At 41.7% G+C, this 23,143-nt stretch overlaps 1 protein-coding gene across 1 annotated transcript in view; it reads left to right on the top strand.

Moving 5' to 3' along the window:
- Positions 1-22,104, top strand: part of scgn (secretagogin, EF-hand calcium binding protein) — a 55,847-nt gene extending 33,743 nt beyond the window's left edge. The window contains exons 5-11 of the mRNA XM_080215786.1: positions 2,755-2,811; positions 4,692-4,769; positions 8,534-8,589; positions 12,374-12,419; positions 15,337-15,396; positions 18,338-18,406; positions 21,092-22,104. Of these exons, the coding sequence (XP_080071912.1) occupies positions 2,755-2,811; positions 4,692-4,769; positions 8,534-8,589; positions 12,374-12,419; positions 15,337-15,396; positions 18,338-18,406; positions 21,092-21,220 (495 nt within the window). The 3' untranslated portion in view covers positions 21,221-22,104. The remainder of the gene's footprint in view (positions 1-2,754; positions 2,812-4,691; positions 4,770-8,533; positions 8,590-12,373; positions 12,420-15,336; positions 15,397-18,337; positions 18,407-21,091) is intronic.
- The last annotated feature ends 1,039 nt before the right edge of the window (positions 22,105-23,143 follow it).

The raw sequence follows: 23,143 nt of genomic DNA, 5'->3' as shown, positions 1-23,143 counted from the left end.
TCAGACACAGGTGGAGATTGTGCTCCTAGTTGGAGACACAACCTCCACTGTAGAGGAGAGGGAAATTAGGAAATGGATGAGAGGGCTACGTGATCAGATGCAGGCCTCGGATGCTGTGGGTCCTCAGGATAGAGACACAGCAGCACCAGACCCCAACAGTCAGGAGGAGCTTTAAGACCCTCACTGGAGGCGTGGAAGACATTATGCTACATTTAGGGTATATAGGCAGTGATTCGGCCATCTGCAAATGACTGAGACTCGATGCAGAAGACAATTGAGGCTCTCAATGATATCTGCTACATCCCTTTATGAGATGCTCATAGGGGAGATCTTGTCAAACTGCCTTGAGCCACCCAATCCCTTGGCCTTGAAGTCACAGTGACACTAAACCATTTTGTGACAGACTCTTTTCAGGCTGCCTGCACTGATCTGACAGGGTGACCCGAGCAGCTGGCAGCACATCATTGCATAAAGGTGTAATTAATAAAAATGGATTCCACTCAATCAACCTGTGCAGCTGGCCTGTGACCACAAACAGCAGGTCATGTGGGTGTGTGTCAAATTTACAGGGGGCAAACACAATGCCCATCTTCTCAGCAATTCTCAAATTCCAGATCGTTTCACCAGTCCAGGTGCAATTGAGAGATGGCTTCTAGGTAATAAAGACTATCCTGTCATGGTGTGTGTGAGATTCATGGAAGAGAGGAGGTTCAATGAGAACAAAGCCAGCACCAGGCTAAAGTCACTAAGTGACTTAAAAGCGGCACTATGGCACAGTGGCTAGCACTGCTGACTCACAGCACCAGGGACCTGACATTGATTCCTGGCTTGGGGTGACTGTGTGGAGTCTGCATGTTCTCCGCATGTCACGTGGGTTTCCTCTGGGTGATCTGGTTTCCTCCCACACTTCAAAGATGTGCACGTTTGATGTATTGGCCATGGTAAATTGCCCCTTAGTATGAAAAGTACTAGCAGGGGTTACGTAGGGTTATGGGGATAGGGCCTGTGTGGGATTGTTGTCAGAGCAGGCCCGATGAGCCAAATGGCCTCCTTCTCTACTGTAGGGATTCTATGATTGTATAAAGTGAAGCAAGCCATCAGACTCCTAAAAATGTGCTTCTGATGCTGCACATATATGAGGTGCATTGCAGTCCTCCCCATTACATACGTCCCTCATGGTTGTAGTTTGTTCTGCACTCCATAACTTCGCCATTCAAAGTGGAGATGCCCAATGGGATGAGGATAGGCCTGATGGAACTCAGGACAATCAGGAGATGATGATTTTAGGGGCCCACGGCAATGCTCCTGTGAATGCCCCTGGGCATGATTGAGTGGATGACCGTGACCAGGGATGTTTTAATATGGCAGATGTTTCCCTGGAGTTTCTTGCCACAACTAAAGAAAGGGTTCAGTAAAATCTCTCCCTGCATTTTCCCAGCTGGCAGAGATTAGTTTGAAGAGAAATCAATTTGCTTGACTGAACTGGAACATTCACAGATCTTCACAATGTACAGTCTCTGCTTTTGAATGATCATCTGATGGGTCACCTGACAGTGTTCCATGCCAGGGGGCCCTTTAAAGTGCTGGACATGATCTTATTCCAGAATACAGGCTGAAAATTCCAAGATCAAACATCCCACCCTCCAGCACTCATTGGGCAGGATAACAGTCTGTAAGCTGCGCTTGTCGCTAATTGGTGGCAATTAACATTTCATCAGGCAAACACCAATGATGGATTGGAAGTCAGAACACCACCAACCTCCAGATGCTGAACCCGCCATTGGCAAGCGAATGCATTACACAGCCTAATGTCTGCAGTGGTTCAAGAACACAGTTCACTACCGTCATCTCCAGGATTGTTAGGATTGGGGATTAAATACTGGCTTTGTCACCAATGATGTGGAGATGCCAGCATCGGACTGGGATAAAACACAAAGAAATCCCACAACACCAGTTTAAAGTCCAAACAGGCAGTTTAGGAAATAAAACTGTTTGGACTTTAAACTGGTGTTGTGGGATTTCTTTGTGTTTTGTCACCAATGTCGACATACCATCAATGAATATAAAAGAAAAATCTCTCGGCATTATTCAAAGAGGTGGTCAGGTCTTCCAGTGTTTACCCCTCAAATAGTATTACATCATTATTATCATATTATTCGTGACTGTAACTTGCTATGCACAAATTGGCTGCCATTTTTCTACATTACAACAGTAAGTAATGTTTTATTAGATTTGAGATGATCTGAGGCACTTTACAAAGGCAAATCTTTTATTTTACTATCCTACCAGCATAAGCACACACTGCACAATGGTATGTAAAGTTGTACTGGAGAAATCTCTGAGAGCAAAGCAAAGTCACGAACCCAGATTCTGACTTCGCCTAATTATAAATTATCCAAACTAACTGAAGTTATTTTCAGAGTGGTCTGTCTAACCTTAACCAAAGTTACTCAATTTAAATTTCTCTGTTCATTCAATTTGTTTGGGCATTGAACAACCTCTTTGTTTGAATTATTTTGTTATCTGGAGTTGGCAGCATGAGAAACATTTGGATTTCAGTCAAATTTGCTAATGAGTCTTGAAGCTGTTGATGGTTGTGATGGAAGTTGGAGCATCACTTAAGATATAACCGCATTGGAAGCCAGTGCGTTATGGATGAAGAACATTCCCTGCTCTGTACACATACAATAGGATTATAAATCTGGCCGGTGTGGGAACTTTCATCTGTTTAATTCCTCTATTGTCCTTTTTCAGATCTGGCGTAAATATGATGCAGACAGCAGTGGATACATTTCAGCCAGTGAACTCAGAGTAAGTCGCATGAAAACAGGAAACATGAGGTTTATACAAATAATAATCACAGTATCTGCGAACTTCTGCAGTCGTTTTCCCTGAATTGGTCAGTTAGTGGCAGGAAGGCTGGAGGGCTAATAGGGAGACCTCTAAGGATTAGGCACTTGCACTTAAGGTAAAAGAGAAAGAGGTGCCCTGTCTACACATTTTAAAAATATCAAATTAAAAATGGCCTCAGGAGCTGGATGCCAATTGTGGGCGACGTTGAGGGAGACCCACAAGGCAACTTAGAGCTGTGGCAATGTCCAGGCATGTAATACGGAGCTCAAAACTGCCAAGAGTGCCATGTCTGCAATTGGGAGGTACCTTCCAGACATCTGATGAGTTTCTGACATGGTGGGGGGTCTGAGTGCCATCTGTTTAACATTAGATGCAATTCTGTGATTGGGCACTACTTGCTGAACAATTGCAAGTGTGCTAAGAATTACACTAAAAGCTAATTTAAGATTGTCAGCCAGGCTTGCAATGTAGCTTGTGTATGCTTACTAGACATATATGCAGGGAACAGATCCCCGTATAAAACGAATATGTCCAGATTTTTGATCTACTTTGCAGAACCAAATGCATGGGGGACAATAGTTCTTAGATGCATTCGCCATGGCAATATTTTATCCAATCAGAACCAGCCTTCCAACCAATTAGCATACACTGTTGTGACCAGTATAAATTCTTGTCCCTTTTCTTAGCAATAATAAATATTTGATCCATATTTTAAAAAATAGAAAAATAACTCTCACTTGTTTGAATTTATAATTTAAAATGAATAAAATTTAGTTTAAGTTTGAGTGCTAATTGCATTTCCCAAATTTCTGTAATTTTGTGGCTATTTGTCTTATAATAGTACAAAATGTTGGAAAGTTAGGAACCCAATAGAGTTGAACCCTGCTGTTTGTATATATTTATCCTCTCGGACTCTGAAATCAGTGTTGAATTTATGGTCAGTGTGCGCAATTTATCAATGGGTTTATAGGGTGGGATTTTCTGGTCCTTCCCACTAGTGGGATCTTTCATTCCACCAAAGGCGAGATGGGCAAGCCACACAAAACAATGTAGACATCGGCAGGACTGGAAGGTCCCATTGACGGCCAGTGACAATTGGCCATTGTTAACGGAGAACACTTCGTGGGAGGGCCAGAAAGTCTGATCATAGTCAATTTTAGGGTTTATGGTCAATGTTTTGTATTCATTGTCAGCACTTAGAGTTCATAGTCTATACTGAAAGTTAGTGCACAAGGTTCTAGTCAGGGCAGAAGCTATGCGAGTCAGTGAGTATGGTTTATGTCTAAATCAAAACTGCCACATTCTAAGAAACTAAAAGGATAGAATAAGCAAAATAGTCTCTGTTTTCTCATCAGTTTTGCAAATATTTTTATTTACTAAATAATGAACCAATAAATCTTGCCTTTGGCTTCCTTTTTTAATAGAATTTCTCAGTTGGGCTTTTGTCCGGATCTTTGAGCTCTTGGTCATTTAATCCAGTCCATAAAGGAATTGACAATGCATTTTTAATTTACTGGTTATTAAACAACTGAATTAAATCCTTTTCAGCCCTCATTATTCACAAGGCTAAATTAAATCTGACATTATTTGTTAATCCAGCAATAAGCTGCACTGACAGTTTGACAAATGCATTGACAAGACAAAGGATGCACTGGCGTTAAGTGATATTACCTGGCAACCTCCTACAGGAATTAGGAATCGAAACAACATCGACCAGAATGGAAATTGCTTTTCTTTGCTCCATTGGTCAGTGAAAGATGATATTTCAGAGAATAAAGAACTATATTAACTGGGAGTTGGAAAATTAATTTTTGTTTGATCCCTTTTGTGATAAACAGAACTTTCTGAAAGACCTGTTCCTTCAACACAAGAGAACTATTTCAGACAACAAGCTGGACGAGTACACTGACACTATGGTGAGCATCTTTGTAACCTTTACAAACTCCAGCTATTCCACACAAAGCCACTTACTTTTTTTTAATCTGTCTTTATTTAAATATGAGCAATGCAATTCACAACCCACTTAATCCATAATTGCTGCCTATGTCTCAACCCGATCGTTTTATCTACAGCCAATTTCCTGGATGTCTTGACTGTTCAATTTGGTGTATTTCTAACCAGGTTGGACATTATTGTTTATTTTCGTTTAATGTAGTGGGTATGTTGGGATGGATTTGAAGATCACATCTACAGATTCGCACTCATCTGGTAATGAATGTCAGCATGAGTCTTTACAGTGGAAAACGTCTGCCCACAGTGAGAAGTTGGAGGATGCGGCCGACTAAAAATAAATGCAATTCTTTTTGGTTTTAAATACTTTGTGATAATATTTCAATGTTGGTGTGGGTGTGTAATAGCAGATCACAGTCAGTTGTACAACCTGCCCAGTCCCCCTTATTGTTGGAGCCTGTTGAAAGGAAGATCTGGCATTGTTTAAAGGTATCTGGTATTCACCATTTTGTCCAACTTAATAATTAGACCCTAATTTTCACCAATATTAATCCCTTTTATGGTGTCCTGCGCTACAACAGAGTGGGAAAACAAGTAGCTTCCTCTAAAAATCCCATTTTTTAATAGAATATTGACAGACTGAAGTAAAAACAGAAAATGCTGGGTAAACTCAGCAGCCAGAATTTTACATCTCCGCCCACTACTGGAATTGGAGCAGGCGAGGAGCAAACTATGGGAGGATCCATTGACCTCGGGGAGGATTTTACGGTTTCGGGATGAGCGAGGCCATAAAATCCTGCTTGCCACGTCTGGCAGCATCTGTGGAAAGAAATGAAGTTGACGACCGGGATTTTAGATGGGGCAAGCCGGCAAAATTGCGTGAGAGGCGAGAAATCAGGATCACGCCCGATTTCTCAACACTCGTGATTTTACTATGACCAGACTTAATAATTTATTTAAGTATATTTAAATGTGAATTTGCATCTGCTTAGTGAGTGCTGCGCTCAATTGTCTGGGTTCACTTGCCTTTATGGCCTCACTGGGAGAGGTTCATGCCAGCGGGAAAATCACCTGTTCCCTATGAACGGGGAGCAGTCACGTTGGCGTTACCGATGGAACTGGAGGCCCACTGAGGGGGGCTCCCGGAGAGGCTGAGGGCAGGGGAGGGGTGATCCTTGGGCAATGCCAGCCTGACCGGGGGCAGGGGAGTGGAAGCTACTTGACATTCTGCAGATGCGAATGGATCGGGGGGTGGGGCGGCTGCTGCTCTGCAAATGCGGATAGATCAGGGAGGAGGGGAAACTAGGATGTCTGTGTGTTGTGGGGCTCGCAGTTGGCTGCAGGACCCCGTGATTGCCTTTGACTTCCTTTTTTAACAGTCTTCCTCAGCTGGGCTTTTGTCCACGTCTTTGAGCTCTTGGTCATTTAATCCAACCTATAAAGGAATTAACAATACACTTTTAACTTAGTGGTTATTAAACAACTGAATTAAATCCTTTTTGGCCCTCGTTATTCACAAGGCAGGTGGGGGATAGGGTTGGTTCAGGCTGGTTCCAGCAGCAGGGGCCTGACAGCTCTCTCTCTCTCTGTCAGACCTGCTGAAATTGTGCATGTGCAACATCAGAGGTCTGCACATGCGCGGTAGCTTCCTCTACAGGCTGGCTGGCAAATTAAGCCCAGCTCACTGCCTGCAGCAGCTAGAAATAGTCTGCACCATTTTTTCACTGTCTAAGTACGTAAGATTGGGCAATCTCGCCCAAAAAGTAGATCAGGAACTCTCCCATTTTCAAGCCAGCTGGGCACTTAGAATCATTCTCATAAAATTCCACCCAACATCTCTAGTCTAAGTTACCATTCAGCAGATAGAAGGCAGATAAATCAGTAACATTTTGCCATTTACAAAATGGTTTTATTAATAACTTTAATCATTGTTACTGTTGATATTCCTATCAAAGCATTTGTTAAAAGTATATGATAGGATTAATGGTATAGGATTAATTTTAGGAAGTTAAATTTGAGCATAATTTAACACCTTGAACAAAGACCCAAACAATTCCAACCCACAAACATTCTCCAGTGCCTGGCTGAAACTCGTACTCGCATTGAACAATTTCTCCTTTAACTCCACTCACTTCATCCAAATGAAAGGTGTTCTGATGGAAAGCTCCTGCTTCCATTACACTTTCAGGCAATTTTCCGCTGCGATGGGACAGGAACTTGGGTAGCAAGTTTGCACACAACACTTCTACCCTTGCAGGCACCACTCGGGGTCTGGGCATTTCAAACCACTACCCCTCCCCAACAAGTTTGAAGGAATCCAGACCATTTTGGTTCACTGAATCTTAGAGGAACCATAGGGCAACCCCAGTCCTGAGTCAAAACCCAAAAAGAAAAACAATGATGCATTTGCCATTCCCTTTGAAAAACAGTGGCTCTCGTTAGAGTGGCACAGAGGTTAGCACTGCAGCCTCACAGAACCAAGGACCCATGTTGATTCTGCCTCAGGTGACTGTCTGTTTGGAGTTTGCATGTTCTCCCCGTGTCTGCATGGGTTTCCTCCGGGTGCTCCAGTTTCCTCCCACACAGCAAAGATGTGAAGGTATGGTGGATTTGCCATGGTAAATGCACGGGGTTACTGGGACAGAGCCTAGGTTTGGTGGGCCTGGGGTAAGATGCTCTTTTGGGGAGTCACTACAAGCTTGGTGACCTCCTTTTGCACTGTAGGGATCAAACACAGGCATCGGAAATCCCAATTGGGAGGCTTTCAATCCACTTCGCAACTGTTAATCTTTCCAAATAAACAATTTATTTAAAGAAAGATCAGGTCATTACACTTAAATAAAGAGGTTAGTCGCACAAAACTAGCACCCACTTTTTCAGCAGAGTAAACAGACCCTGACTACACTGAGTCATTTACCCAATCCCGGAGCTCAGCCACAAATTCATGTTGAGACTATTTGGGAAAACAGATGTCAGACTATCTGCTCAACCTGTTTTTGTTGATGCAGTTGCTAAATAGTCTCATTATGAATGCTTACCTGAGTTCCAAGAGTGCCTAATGGACTTAGCTCAGCAGGGGTCTGTTCAGTCATTTGCAAAGGGACTGCATGTGATTCACATCTTTATTAATTTGTAATAAACTGATCTTTGTTGAAAGACAATTTGTCAATGCCTGCATATTTGTTTAGATAAAATTAAGGGGTGTGATGTGGATTTGAGGTCTCCCTGAAATTAAAATAGGTGGATGGGCTCTGCCACAATTGGGGCAGGACCACAAACTCAGGAAAATTTCCCACTCCTCATACCCATCTCTTTGATGAAACTCTAGCCCATGGCCCATTACTGTATAATGAGCATGAACATAGTTGTTCCAACCTGGCCCAGGAATACTGCAGCCCATCACTGCCCTGAGCTCAACTAACACAGCACATAAGATAGCAGAACTATTGAGGTGTGGGCGGGGGGGAAGGAAACCATGGAATATCTTGTAATATATGAATCAAATTAACGTACATTACCAAATAGGCAGATTTATAGCACATGTTATTTCATGCTTTTAGGATTCCAAGATATAAAATTTGGTTTCTTACTCTCATCCCAGTGCTCCTTTTCGACCATTTCATCTTGTTTTGGTGAGATATTAAAGTAATGTAACAGTATGCAATGCTTACATTGGAAACAGTGTCTTGCGGACTGATCATTTACTAAAATGTACCACTGTTTATTTCAGATGAAATTTTTTGATAAAAACAAAGATGGCCGCCTGGACCTCAATGACTTGGCAAGGTAAGTTACTTTCTATTCTCAGCGCAAAGTCACTTCCAGAAGATCATTTCTCATTGAATTAATACTTGAAAGCCTTAGAAATAGGTTGAGGAAAGACTCATCTTTCTGGTTTTGTGTTCAATCTAAAAGAAACCTGGGTGGTCTTAATCTGATTCCAATATAAAAGTCCACAAAAATAAAGTAGTCTCTATTTCAGTGCATGGTGAATCGATTTTTTTTATATGGCGTTGTACCACTTTCAAAAAGTGTTGGTGCAGCATATAGTGGTCTCAGACACTTCTTTTTGGTTTTAGCCTGGGCAAATGTTTTTTTTTAATTCATACATCGGACATGGGCATCACTGGCATTTATTGCCCATTCCTAGTTACCCAAGGGCAGTTGAGAATCAACCACATTACTACGGTCTGAAATCACATGTCGGCCAGACCAGGTAAGGACAGCAGACTTCCTTTTCTTGATGTGCAGGGTTCAACTCTATTGTGCAAAGATTGATTGGAGATATTCGGACTGCTTTCTTTGGAGAAAAGAAGGCTAAGGGGAGCTTTGATAGGGGTTTTCAAAATCATGAGGGGTTAAAACAGAGAAGGTAGGGAGAAACTGTTCCCACTTCTAAAAGGATTGAGAAGGGGAGGGCACAGATGTAAAAGAAGCAAAAACAACATGAGGAAAATCTTTTCACACATGTCTGGAAAGCACTGCCTGAGAGCCTGGTAGAAAGAGGTTGAATTGAAGCATTCCAAAGGGAATTGGACTATTATCTAAAGAGGAGAAGACAGGAGAATGGCACTAGATGAACTGCTTATTCAGAGAGCAGGTGCAGATAGGATGGGCCAAAAGGCCTACTGCTGCACTGTAGTAACTCTGTGATTCAGTGATTCTGATTTCAATTTCCTCTCAGATTTCCTTTATATTCATGTGATAAAAATCTTCAGATCCAGGCCCTGTCTGTATCAACATGAACCTGAAATAATGATGGGTCTTCCTGAAGTCCCATTATTTTCTCCATTGTCATTTTTGTATATTAAATCCACAATTTCCTTCCTTCAACTTACTTTCAGAATCTCTTGTACTGCCAATAGTGTTCCTCTTCCTTCATTCTGAAAAGGACTTTAGAAGTCTCAATATTAAACACAGCCCTCCACTCCTGCCCCTTCCCCAGCGATGATCAGGAGTGTGGGGATAGATTAGTTGAAGATTTAAATTTGGAGAATTAATTCCCTATATGCTGTGAACATACACATTGCCTTACTTATGGTGATGGATATTAAGACATATAATGATTGCCGTGGGGTAGTGGGACACTTGATTAACATATTTAAATTGGCATTCCAAAGTGCAATTAGGAGTGTGGTTTAAAATTGTCAATGTAAGGCGTTCGCCATAGATTGGGAAATCCAACAGTAGAATCCAGCAATCATTTTGGGCCAGAAAGTGCAGGACTCACCCAGAGTCCCTCAAGGAAGACTTGGGCCTTGTGTTTGCTGATCGCAGTCTTTTCCCTAACCCTGTTGGGTTTGCCTCCACCTCCACTCAACTCTCTCTTTGTTCCGATGGTCTCTTTCTTTGACATTTAATCTCTTTCGCCCTCCATCCTATCACAGAACCTTAGCCCTTTGTTATTTCCCATCCCTCTGTACTTGCTTGAAACCCGTTACATCTTTAATGTATTCCCATTCTGACAAATGACCATCGAATCTTAACTTTCTTCTTCTTACCTCAGATGTTGGCCGGCCTGCTGATTATTTCCAAAACTGCCATTTTCCTATTTCAGGTTCATGTTGGTACAGGCAGGTCTGTCAACCTGACTGCCTCAGTTCTGTAGGACTTTGTCCCAGTTGTTTCACTATACTTTAGGCCCACTAGAGCATGCGCGCATGCGTACACACACACTCTAATGCCACTCCAATGACTCCTCATACCCTCCATGCCAAATATCCACCGTGAGCAGATTTTAAGAGCCATGTTGAAATATAATAAATGTCTAAATATCTATTACAGCCTTCATTATAATAAAAAAAACTTCCATTCGTAACATCTATTTAAAGCTTTTAAATCTCCTCAAATGCACAATCCTTTATAATATAAACAAACTTCTATTCATAATCACACGTTAAACTCAAATAATCCCTTAATAATATCTGAGCTGTTGATCAAGCTGTGAAGTTAGGGCCCCTTGGTATGATAATTACAGTTTATGGAAAGCAGCCAAGCATTCATAATGATAATCCTTGGGTAAATGTTGACAAACAACTATTGTGATTGCTTGAATAAAATCTTTTCCACTTTTACGGATATAGTACTTAAAGGGACAGTGGAAGCTTTACACAGTTTACATTTTTCCAATTTGTAAATGGCTGAGGATTTAAATTACTTCATATCATGACAGTTCTGCAGATCTTATGAGCTTTTCATGATCATTTACATCTACTTCACTTCCCAAACAGTGAGTTAAGACCTTTGCTACAATAGAAATGAGGTTCTGTTTGAACTCAGCGCTAGTTTAAATGGACTTGCTGAGTTTGGCTTTCCCTCATGTGTGAATCACAACCCACTCCTTTTCCCCTGCTGTCAAAAATGGGATCTGTCAAACATATTGGGCCAGAACCTCCACATCCTGGTTCCACCCACCATTTTGAAACATTTGCGGTGTCTCCGCAATTCCGTGAAAACTGACCCTTCACCCATTTCCTTTTATTCTTCACCATTCCACTGCCTGCTTTTGGGCAATAGAGCAGTAGCCTTTCCAGACCTTAATATTGGCAAATTGATTTTGCTTATTTGCTAAATATTTTGCACAGATGTACAGCAAGTTTGGCCATAGACCGGACAAGATTAGTTGCTGAAATTGTTACAATCCCCATAGAGATGATAACTTTTAAAAAGCAATAAGAAATTTCTGGAGACTGGCACAAATAGAATTGCATGATAAGATTTCATATTTAAAAACTTTTACTGTGCCTACACTAAACGTGTTTTTCATTAACTTAACCGCAAAAGCCCATGCCATGTGTATATTTTACACTACACTTCCCACAGAAATTTCTTGTTTATTACATTCCCAGGCTCATCCTGGCTTTAATTGGATCTCTTTCCCTGCCCATCAGAGCCAATCCTTTTGTTCAGAGTCCCCTTCACTCAGTCTGCTGCAGCAAGGTACCTCTGACGATCCTTTGTTTTTTAACTCTCAACAGTCCTTGTTTTCTCTAACAAGGTTCCACCCTCACCAGCTCTCTACTTAGTGGTTAACCCAAAAGCAGTCCTTTTCTTTTGCCAGGTATTACACCCTCTGGTTTTGGTCTTCTGCACCCGCCCCCCAAATTTCTCTGACTGACTGAGCCTGGGCAGCAGCATGACCAGCTACCTCCCCTTTTGTGAGAAGCTGTTAAAATTTGGACCAGACTTAGAAACTCAACTTGGAACGAATTCATTCTCCATAATTAGCTGGTCACATTGATTTACCTCCAGGCAGACTTAATATGAAGTCAATTAGGCTTGTCTCCTGGCAGGTCCCATTGGAGCTCCAAACCCCCTCTCCAAACTGCTCCATTTTACTTTGAATCAAAGGAGACAGTTTAAACTATAGCTATCTTACGCAGTTGAGGGATCATAACACAATGAGTGCTACACAGGTCCATTCTAGCTGTTTCCCACCAATCCCAGAGTACCTTCCCCAGTCTCAGTGTTGGAATGCAATGGTCTTTAAACAAGAGAATAATTGCTGCATGTTCTTCATAGTTATTTTACAGTTTGCATTAACCTTCGATTTCTTTTCTTTCTTTGGCAGGATTCTGTCATTGGAAGAAAATTTCCTTTTACAGTTCAAAATGGATGTAAGTTCAACTAAAACAGGTGTCAAATAAGAAACTGTGGCCTAAGTAAAAGGACAGAATGATGCATCTGAGTACATTCGATGTGTGAGTGCTGCTACAGTGGTTCAGCAATAGTATATGGAGTTAACCCTTTGAAAATCACATTGGGCAGACTCTTCCTGGTCCTGCAACTTTAAGGTGGGACTGAAAAGAATTTCGGTGAAAGCTGTGTTGGGATCACCTGCCTTGTGTGTTCCTGCCTCAGGGTGACTTACCCTGAGATAGATCAGCATGGGTAGCGGTTACCTGCCTGGTACCAGCGGATGGCCAATCTATATCATTTGCTACCCATTGGAGGGCTGATTGGAGATGGCACAGGGATGGGGCTTCACTGCAGGCCAAATGTGGAAGGTACCTGGACATAGTTTGCCAGTGGCTGGTTTGAGAGGGGCCCAGTGAACTTAATGGTGTTGTGGCCAGCAACTGGTCAGATGTTGCTGCCAAGCATCCTGTGGAGGGGTTTCCCCACTGCACGGCTGGTCTCAACTCAGATCTCTTGAGAAGGTGCCACAAGATGGAGCCAGCCTTGTGTTTCCCTTCCATCAGTGACAGCTGTCACCTCTGATGGAGAAGCTGCTTTCCTTCCCAGGCTGCTGGTTAAGTGCTCCTACCCTTCTTCCTCAATAGGATGCAGGACCCAGACATAGCCTCTGAATGGGTGCCTCTGTGAAGAGCTCACAGACAGGCATCTGACAGACAGAGTAGGGTTGGGACCAAAAAATAGCCCCATCGTAGGATGGAGTTTTTCATTTATGAGGCTAAGTGCATTACGGAGAGTTTCAGTGGCTCCCATCCTGCAGGAGCAGAAATACATTCCTGATTCTGCAATTAGAGGTTCATTAATTATGCAGAGGTGAGTATCAGGGTGAATCCTCTGACAGGTTGGGAGTTGATTCATCCACCTACCGTCAGCTAGTGGCATTGAAGTAGCAGAACTGCTTGTTTTCACATCATAGGCAAGAATTATAGCTTATCTGAAACACAAAGGTTAAATTGTAGAATATGGTCCAAAAAGGAATTTGTGAGACTCTGGAAATGACATTCACTAAACCCATTACGTCATCCGTATATAATAGTCCCAGTAATGGATTTTTTTCAGATTATTAGTTGAATTGTCAGTTTGAAAGTTTTCTTGTTTCCCTCTTATGAATTCTGTACAACTGTTTTAAAATGCATAGCCCTTACAATGTCAGGCACTCTCGCTGCACATGGATAGTCCCCCTCTTGTAGATAATCCAGCTGGGTCACTTCCAGGTGGGAGCGTGAACCAGTTGCAATGGCAGGTCCAAACTCCAGTGTGCTGGTCTAGAATCCAAATAGCTAAATACATTGCTGGGACTAAGCATTCTTTGTCTCTTTACTACAACCATTACCACTCCCATTGTCTTTTCTCCTATTCGTCACTTCATCTCTCTCACCCTCTATACTATCCTACACTTGCCCTTGTCTACTTCTTCCCCTTCCAATGGCATAAAATGCATCACATTTCTATCCTCCTTCAATTCTGAAGAATTCATGTTTGACCTGAAAGGTTAACTCAGTTTCTCTCTCCACAGTTGCTGCCAGACCTGCAAAGTATTTCCAGCACTTTCTGTTTTTTATTTCAGATTGCAGAATCTGTCAAACCTTGCTTTTAACTTGTTGCAAACCTGAAATCCACTGTCTGGCCTATTTCTCCTTCATGGCCTATACAGTTATCTGATTCAGAAAGCATTCCGGAAATCTTTTCCCAAACAATTCCCGTGCCACTCTTGAATTGGCTACAGAGGCTAGGAATTCCCTCTGAGCTGTTTCCACAAATAATGCCACAGCTTTTCCAGAAGAAATCCTGTAGCCCGAGTGTCAACTGCACACTCCAAACAATGTAATGCTGGCAAAAGCCCTACACAAATCTTAGGCTATAGAACTAGCCCTCAGCGACTAGGTAACTTTTAGCCATTTACATTGGACCTGGGAGAGCTTCAAGTTGATATCAGGTATGATGCACCCTTTTTTCCAGTGCTACCATTCCACACTGGATTCACAAAACATAGTAGAGATTTCTTGTTAACTTATTCTTCCAAATTTGCACATTTTGATTACAATTAATTCCTGTCCATCTCTGCATTTTTATTCCTGGATCTTCCCAAATAAGTTGTTCTTTGAAATCTAGTACAGTCCCAGTTGTTTCAACTGGGGAGTGGGTTTAGCTCAGTTGGCTGGATGGCTAGTTCGTGATCCAGAGGGATCCAACAGCATGCGTTCAATTCCCATGCCAGCTGAGGCTGTTTATGAAGGCCCTACTTTCTCAACCTAGCCCCTCACCTGAGGTGCGGTGATCCTCAGGTTAAAGTCACCACCAGTCAGCTCTCACCCTCAATGGGGAGAGCAGCCAATGGCCATCTGGGACTATGGCCACTTTACCTTATAGTTGATCCAATACGCCAGTTCGGCCTGCCCTCAAACAGGTCAGGGCAGCATTATGAAGAGAAATAAAGGTAGCATTTCAGACCTATCATCAGAACAGGATGCCAGGATCAGGAAAGGTTCCAATGACAGGTCATCAACCTGAACGATTCGCTCTGTTTCGAGTATTTCCAGCATTGTTCCATTTTTATTTTGAATTTTCAGCATCATGGTACTTTGCTTCTCTGATTGCTTACCTGCTAGTACGTTATTCTTGCTTTTGGGAAAATGTTTTTCCCTAAATCTCACTTTAGAAAAAACACATTCAGAATTGTTCTAAATGAAACACAATTAATGTAATTTTGTAACTATTATGTATTTAATTTTTAAAATCATCAGTTTTATTTTGATGCATCAGAACATTGACACATCAAGCAAATTTCCAAAGAAAACCACTGATTTTTGACATTATGTTTCCCCCTCTTGACTATAGGCGTGTAGCCTGAAGGACAGACAGAAAGACTTTGAGAAGATTTTCACCCATTATGATGTGGTGGGTTTTATCTTTTTACTTGAATATTTTACTCTGATGTATTTGTGTTTTGTGTATGTGCTCACATGCATGCAGATTTCTAACAGTGTAGAAAGACCAGTGTATTTTGGTATGCAGTCTCACAAATGAACTCATTTTAACCAGCACTTAAAACAGATTGTCTCATCATGATCCTGCTGCTGTTGGGATTTTGCTGTGTGCCAATTGGTTGCCCCACTTGGATCATAAGATCACAAGAAAAAGAAGCATGAATAGACTATCCGCCTACTCCACCATTCAAAAAGATCTTGGCCGATCTGATATTGGTCTTAAATCGTCTTCCCTATCTGTCTTCCCATAACTCCCACTATTTTTATGCATCTTCCCCCAGCAATAATTATATTTCGAACCATCGAATCCTTACAGTGCAAAAAGAGACCATTTGAACCATATCTGTTTCCTACCTGTTTCCACTAGGATTTCACCAGTGGTGTGTCGGTGTCAGGCAACCTGCCTGCCATAGAGCCAATTGAGCTTCTTAAATATCAGTTAAGGTCACCAGGTAAACATTGGCAGCCTGCCTGGGCACCCCCCTCTAGAATCCTGTGCCCTCACCCCCTAGCTGACGCTTGCCTGGCTACCCTTACCGAAATCGCCCCACCCCGCTTATCCGATAGACATCAGTGTTTCTCATCAGGGACTGATTTCAGTCCCAGGAGTGGCTATTGCTCCTGGTGACATGCCTGAGACTGGAGAGTTGTTGGCCATCTGATTGGCTGACAGCTCTTGGGGCTGGGGGGACATCCTCCAGAATGGGAACAGAAGCCACAACTTTAAGCAATTATCTGACTACTGACATAAAATCTGTTTGTGGATTCCAGGCCAGTGGAGGCTTAATTGCCCCTGATTCTCCAGCCATGAAAAGTTCCAGCCTTTATTTCTGTTTCTGTACTTTATCCCTACAGCACAGAAGGCCATTTGGTCCATCGAGTCTGTACCTAGCCCTATTCCCGTAACCCCACACATTTACCTTGCCAATTCCCCTGACACTAGGGTCAATTTAGCATGGCCAATCAACCCAAGCCACACATTTTTGGACATTAATTTATTTGATATTAATTCATCCACCGTAATTTATCCTCTTCCTTGTTAGCTTTTCTGTTTCTTTTCCAATCCTTAAATCCTAACGCGGTTGTTCCAGTCATTCAAACAGTTTCCAAATGCCATGTTGTCCTTGTCACATCATCACCAGAGTACACTTGCAGAAAATTACATTGAAAAACGTCCTTAAGTTAAGGGAACAGCAAACATGTATTATTCCAGCAAATTCTGTGCTGAATAATCAGATTAAAGCTATGACTGAGTGTATGTGCAGCCTTAAACTAGTTCTATTTTTAGATAAGCAAATCCCCATCTCTCTCTCTCTCTGAAACTGTCACGATATTAGGATGATTGTGGTAGTGGATTCCAATTGTAGATATAATATGCTATACTCTGCATTACATGGAGTCACCTGACCTGGGGGTTGAAGGTCAGATTGCACATGTACAAGAATGCAGATGCCTTGCAGTTGTATGGTCACGTTCTGTTATCAATGTTATTGATCATCATCCTGCAACATAAAAACAAGACAGAAGCTTTCCATAGCTTCTGAAAGGTTAATTTCTGAACTGGGTTGGAGACATTGTTGAGAAAATGAAAAGGGAATTGATGAGCTCATAGATCAATGCTGTATCGTTTCTTCCAGAAATCTCTTAAAAAGGATCCCTGGCCCTATGGAAGACTGATACAGTGACACTCTAAACTAAAATCATTAACCCACTGCCAAGTGTGCCAAAATGAATTTTTGCTTGTACTTAGTTTTTCAACCTTGTATTTTTGTATTCAGAAGGGGCAGCACAGCATCACACCCAATGCTTCACAAAGGGAAATCCATCAGCCTTCCCACATCAAGCTCCCATTCTTGTACATGCCGAAACCTCAAGGATGACTCAGGAATGCGGCTACTGTGACTCTTGCCCTTAGAACACTTCCCATTGACAGACATAGGTCATCATCATCCCTGCACTTGATGATTGGCTGGGAAGCCTGGGATACTAATGCCAAGTTAAACAGGCACAACAAAGCCCATCTCCCTCATGATCTGATTCCTGCCACCACTATAAATCATCATACCCCACCCAACCCTCACTATGATTGTGTCTGTTAGGTTAAGATTCAGCCCAATGGATCAGCGAGGAAGGGAAACAGGACTAAAATGTGTCTGGTAATTAACAAAAAGGTACGCAGATGCGATTGAGGTTTTGTCTTCAAACTGAAGACCATGGCACTGAGTGCAATTGTTTGTTAAAACTGATGCCATTGTTAAGAGTAGATTCTGAAGTCCCACATATGCAGGATATTGCATATGGATGTATTATCATACTTATAGCATGTGGTTTCTGACTGCAAGTTGTACAACGGGATTGACAGCCAGAGCATGAATAAGCAAAGTCATTGTTGTTCAGGCTATATCATGATAACCAGCTGGAGCAGATGGTGCAGGGGTCTGTTTATAAACAGCTGGAGCAGATGATGCAGGGGTCTGTTTATAACCAGCTGGAGCAGATGATGCAGGGGTCTGTTTATAACCAGCTGGGGCAGATGGTGATGGGGTCTGTTTATAAACAGCTGGAACAGATGGTGATGGGGTCTGTTTATAAACAGCTGGAGCAGATTGCACTGGGTTCTATTTACAAGCAGTTGGAACAGATTGCAGTGGGTTCTATTTACAAGCAGTTGGAACAGATTGCAGTGGGGTCTGTTTAAGCTGTATTCTGTAAAGGCAGTGGACAATAGAATTGGTATTCTGGAAACGTGATCAAATGATTTGCTGGACTGCCTTCATTTGAATTTGTGATACAAGGAATAATAAATTATCACCCAGCCTTGTGTTGATTGCCAACTCCCGTTTATATTGCAGAGTAAAACGGGAGCTCTGGAAGGTCCTGAAGTAGATGGATTTGTCAAGGATATGATGGAGTTGGTGAAGGTGAGTTTACACAAAACTGAATTAATACTTCAATTTAAAAATAATGTTTAAATTATATAGCAACTCTCAGCAATCAGAATTTCAATTGAATTGATATTACCTCTATCAACAAGTATCAATATTAATAGCACCAACGTAAATAGGAAAACAAGATTTGCTGTTGAGGTGATTTAGGTAAAGCAACAAAGGCACATTCTTAAAGGTTACTTGGCTAAGATTATTCAAAAGAGATATCAAAAGCCAATATTTACGAAACTACTTTTTGATTTGTTCTTGAGAAGTTATTCACTGGCAAGGCCAGCATTTATTATCCATCTTTAGCTGAAGTTAATGAAGGGTATTCTTGAACTGTTACAGTCTGTGTGGGAAAGGTCTCACAATACCTGGTATCACCATTATAAATTGCATTGCATTTGTAAGTGATATGTTATATGCCAAGCTTACTTTGTTAGGTTTTTCAACTAATTTACTGCAAAACGCTGAAGATTTGGCCCTTTGGAGTTCTAAACCATTATTGTTTTAAGCTGTTCTGTTACGACACATTGAGACTTGCTTGGTCTCTGATTTTATTTGCATGTGAACAACTCTACGTTCTACCTTATGAAACTTCAGTTAATATTGGATAACTTTATTTTGTTCCATGTCATCGTAACTGTTGTTTAATGAAATTTGCTCACTGCTGGAAAGTGCAGATTTCCGATTTAAGTCTAAAGCAATCTAAAATGTCTCAGTGCTCACGTTCTGTGGTATCTGACCCATCAGCAGAGAATGGGCAACATATGTCAATAACTTTTTGTAACTTTGAGAATAGGCAGCTGTTGCCAGCTCAGAACACTGTGCTGAGGCTTTCCATTTGGTTTAAAAATTACATTAGAATAAATCGGAACTAATTCCAAACTGGAAAATTATTTTCTCATAGATTGTAGATGGATCATAGAATTCTACAGTGCAAAAGGAGGCCATTCAGCCCAATGAGTCTGCAACTGCCACAATCCCACCCAGACTCTATTCCAATAACCCCAAGCATTTACACTAGCTAGTCCCCCCTGACAGTAAGGAGCAATTTAGCTTGGGCAATCCACCTAACCTGCACAACTTTGGACTGTGGGAGGAAACCAGAGCACCGGAGGAAACCTGCACAGACACAGGGAGAATGTGCAGACTCCGCACAGACAGTGACCCAAGCCGGGAATCGAACCCAAGTCCCTGGCGCTGTGAGGCAGCAGTGCTAACCACTGTGCCACTATGCTACCCAAATCTTACAACTTGTGTCAACTAATAGCTGTGCCAAGTTCCTTCACTGTCAGAATTGTCTGTCAGGTCCACAATATTTATGGAGAGGAAAATGAGAAGAGCCTGGCAAGGTGGCAACGTGAAGATCCTGCTGTGGGTCAGATTCTCGCCCACTATAAGCCACATGGGCAGCCTGAACAGCAAGCAGGAGGACCAAAAGTGGCAGCAACACGTCCCCTCTTTTCAGTAATATTCAAGATCTGACTCCCAGTTAATGTGGATTAAATCTCGGTGCAACGTAAATGTGGTTAATGCCATTTTGGTTGCAGTCAGTTAGGTTTTGGTAAAGGATGAAAAGCTGTTACATCTTCTGTGAAGTATAGAACTGGCAGGTTTCCTGTCTTAACCTTCCTCCAAGACTGCATGTGCTAATTGTCTGCCAAGGCAGATGTATAAATACCATAAAACAAAAGGAAAATATTGCAGATGCTGGCGATTTGAAATAAAAACAAAGTGGTAGAAATACTCAGCAGGTCTATCAGCATCTGTGGAGAAGGAAACAGTCTTAATGGTGGGATTTTCCACACCATCCCGTGGCGCATTTAGCGGCAGCAGAGGCAACCAGTAGTGGGATCTTCCAGTTCTGCAGCTGTCAATGAGTTTTCCAGTTGTTCACACCTTCCATCACCGGCAATCCCGTGGTGGGAGCTCACCATCGATGGCACTCGGATCCTGCTGGCAGGAACAGCTGGAAAATTTTGGCCAACATTTCAAGTCTAATGCGATTTGTTTTGGAACTGAAGAGAGGTAGAAATATGATGGGTGTTATGCAGTTGGAAAATGGGGAGGGTGCCAGGTGGAACAAAAGAGAAGGTCAGGGATAGATTAGAGGGCAAGGGAGGTTAAGTGACAAAGATGCCATGGAACAAATGGAGCGTTATTGATGATGATAAACAAAGCTTTGGTCCAGAATTGACACTTTACAGCCTTCTGGACTCAACATTGAGTTCAACAACTTCAGACCACAAACTCGGTCCTCGTTTTGATTTGTGTTTCTGTTTGTCAAGTGTGAGTCTGTATCTTATTTTCACGTTTTTGCTTTCAAACAAAGCTGTCCTTTATTCTGCCATTAACACTTACTCTAGACCAATGCTTTGTTAAACAGCATTCTGTAAGGGTAAAATTTGCACCCATTGCTAATGATTGGCATAAAATGGTCATCAAATGTGCATTTTCTATATTATTATGATAATTTTAGAAAGCTGCTGCCTGTTTTGGATGGGGACTTCCTCAGCACAATGCGTTAGAAATGTATATCATGTGCAAAAGGGATGGAGATATGCAATTACAAGTATACATGATATTTGGCACCTTTGTTGTATTGTGTTTTTGCACTTAAGTTAGAATGCACCATTCCTGTTTCAGTAACTTCATTTGTTTTGTTTTGTTCAGTCGAGTATTACTGGAGTTGACCTTGACAAGTTCCGTGAAATTCTCTTGCGCCACTGTGATGTAAACAAGGATGGGAAAATTCAGAAGTCTGAGCTTGCCCTATGTCTTGGATTGAAAATAAGCCATTGAGTCAACCAGCCAATGAACCATTCTACTCTGTTACCACATAATGGAATGCAATCTTTACTGTCAATCATTTAATAATACAATTACACTGGCAGCATTACCCAGGTCTTGGAAGCACCACATTGCTAGTTATTTAAAAGGAGAGAGGTGGAGGAATGGGTGTTTGGGAGAAATCTAATTATCTAATCAGGCAACTCAAAACTTGTATTGAAAAGATGCTAATTTTAAATTGCATGCAGAGGTTTGACATTGGGTTTTCATTTTGATATAGATGTAAATTGAATGATTGTTGCAGACTTTAATTTAACCACTGAAATGCAGGGATCTAGTTCCACATAAGCATTTTCACATCATAGATATAAAATGCTGTCTATGCATTATGACAGAATGGTTGTGAATGCAATTGTATTAATACTTGTGTGATTAAGCATAAAAATAAGTCTGTGCTCCCAAAAATAAGAATTTCTTGTGAAATATTAAACATAATTTAAGAAAAAGCGATCAGGCAGCAATACCCAACAGTGCCTCTTAGAACTTAGGTTATTCTGCTGCTCCAGTAGCCATAAGCCGCTAGTAGTAAATTAATTAAGACATATTTGATAAGCTACAAGTGAAGTCTGTAGTCATATTCACTGAGTAGCATACCAGCGGTATCTATTCCGTTTCTGCTCATTTGCTCTATCGCACCTCTGTTGCAGTGTATAGAAAAATTAACTGGGAAATGTCAATGTTTTGTTTTTGTCAAGTTATCACAGTGATGATTGTATTTTTGCATGCTTTATTGCTGTGTTTGTTTGAAATGTCCCACTATGTTAAGCATAGATGTTATGAAATCTATGCTGTGGTGCTGGATAATAATAAAACATGGTAATGCTAGTCAAATAGAATTGGTGTTTGGGAACATTTTAATTCTCTTTGTCCTTATTTGTAAAAAAAAAGGCTAATTCTACAGGTGAGAATTGGGCTCATTGGCACCCTTCTTTGGCCTTAAATCTCTAAACAATGAATTAAAAAACTCACCCATGCCCAGGTCTCTCCTCAATCCCAGATCTTGCGTGGGTGCTGTATCAGCAGCAGCCACGCCACCCCACCCCTGTGGCACTGCTGAGCTGCTGACCTCTAATTAGCTGACACCTCTTGGCATGGCAGGATTCTGCCCATGGGGTCTTTGATCTTAGGACAAGGCATGCCGTTGGCCTGGTAAGTGTCTGAGTGGTGGTTATTTTAGATGGCCTTTGGAAAAGAGGTGAAGGGGGGATTGTGTCAACTTTCCAGCAACTGAGAATCCGCTCGCCTCTATAAGATTCTGCCCATGGTCACAGCAGTGAGATCATGCAGTAAAAATAGACGAAATTCAACTTTGCCCAAACCGGGCAGCAGCCAATCAACTTTACACCACTCCAGAATTTCCTTTCAGATGTAACCCACAGAACTTCCTATTACATTAACAACTGCTTGTTCAGAAAGGAGGTGAGGCAGAAATTATTTTTGAAACCAGCCTTTAGCCTCTCCTTTAATGCAATTAGCAATGAAAGCAGGCTAATTCCAGTCTAAGCCACGCATCCCATAGCCTGATAAATTGTCTCGATCTTTTAACGATTTCTCAGCAAGTGACTGTCACTGGCAATGCTGGCATTTAATGCCCATCTCTCATTCCTTAAGAAAGTGGTGGTTGTCTGCCTTCTTGAACAGCTGCCCGTGTTGTTATATGACTGGCTGATGACAGCAGAGAGTCAACCATTTCAGTGGGACTGGAGTCACACACAGACCAGACTGGGGAAGAATAGGTTGTTTCATTGCCAGAAGGACTTTATTGAACCAATTGGGTTTTTATGCCACTTTGACAACTTTTTGGCCACTTTTTTTTGATACTAGCTTTATATTTCCAGATTTTTAATTTGCTCTAATTAAGAGTTATGGATATGT

This window comes from Carcharhinus amblyrhynchos, chromosome 2, assembly GCF_965287045.1.
Source record: "Carcharhinus amblyrhynchos chromosome 2, sCarAmb.v2.hapA, whole genome shotgun sequence".
NCBI classification, from domain to species: domain Eukaryota; kingdom Metazoa; phylum Chordata; class Chondrichthyes; order Carcharhiniformes; family Carcharhinidae; genus Carcharhinus; species Carcharhinus amblyrhynchos.
The sequence above is the reverse complement of the archived record's forward strand: the minus strand, read 5'-3'. Positions and strand labels throughout refer to the sequence as shown.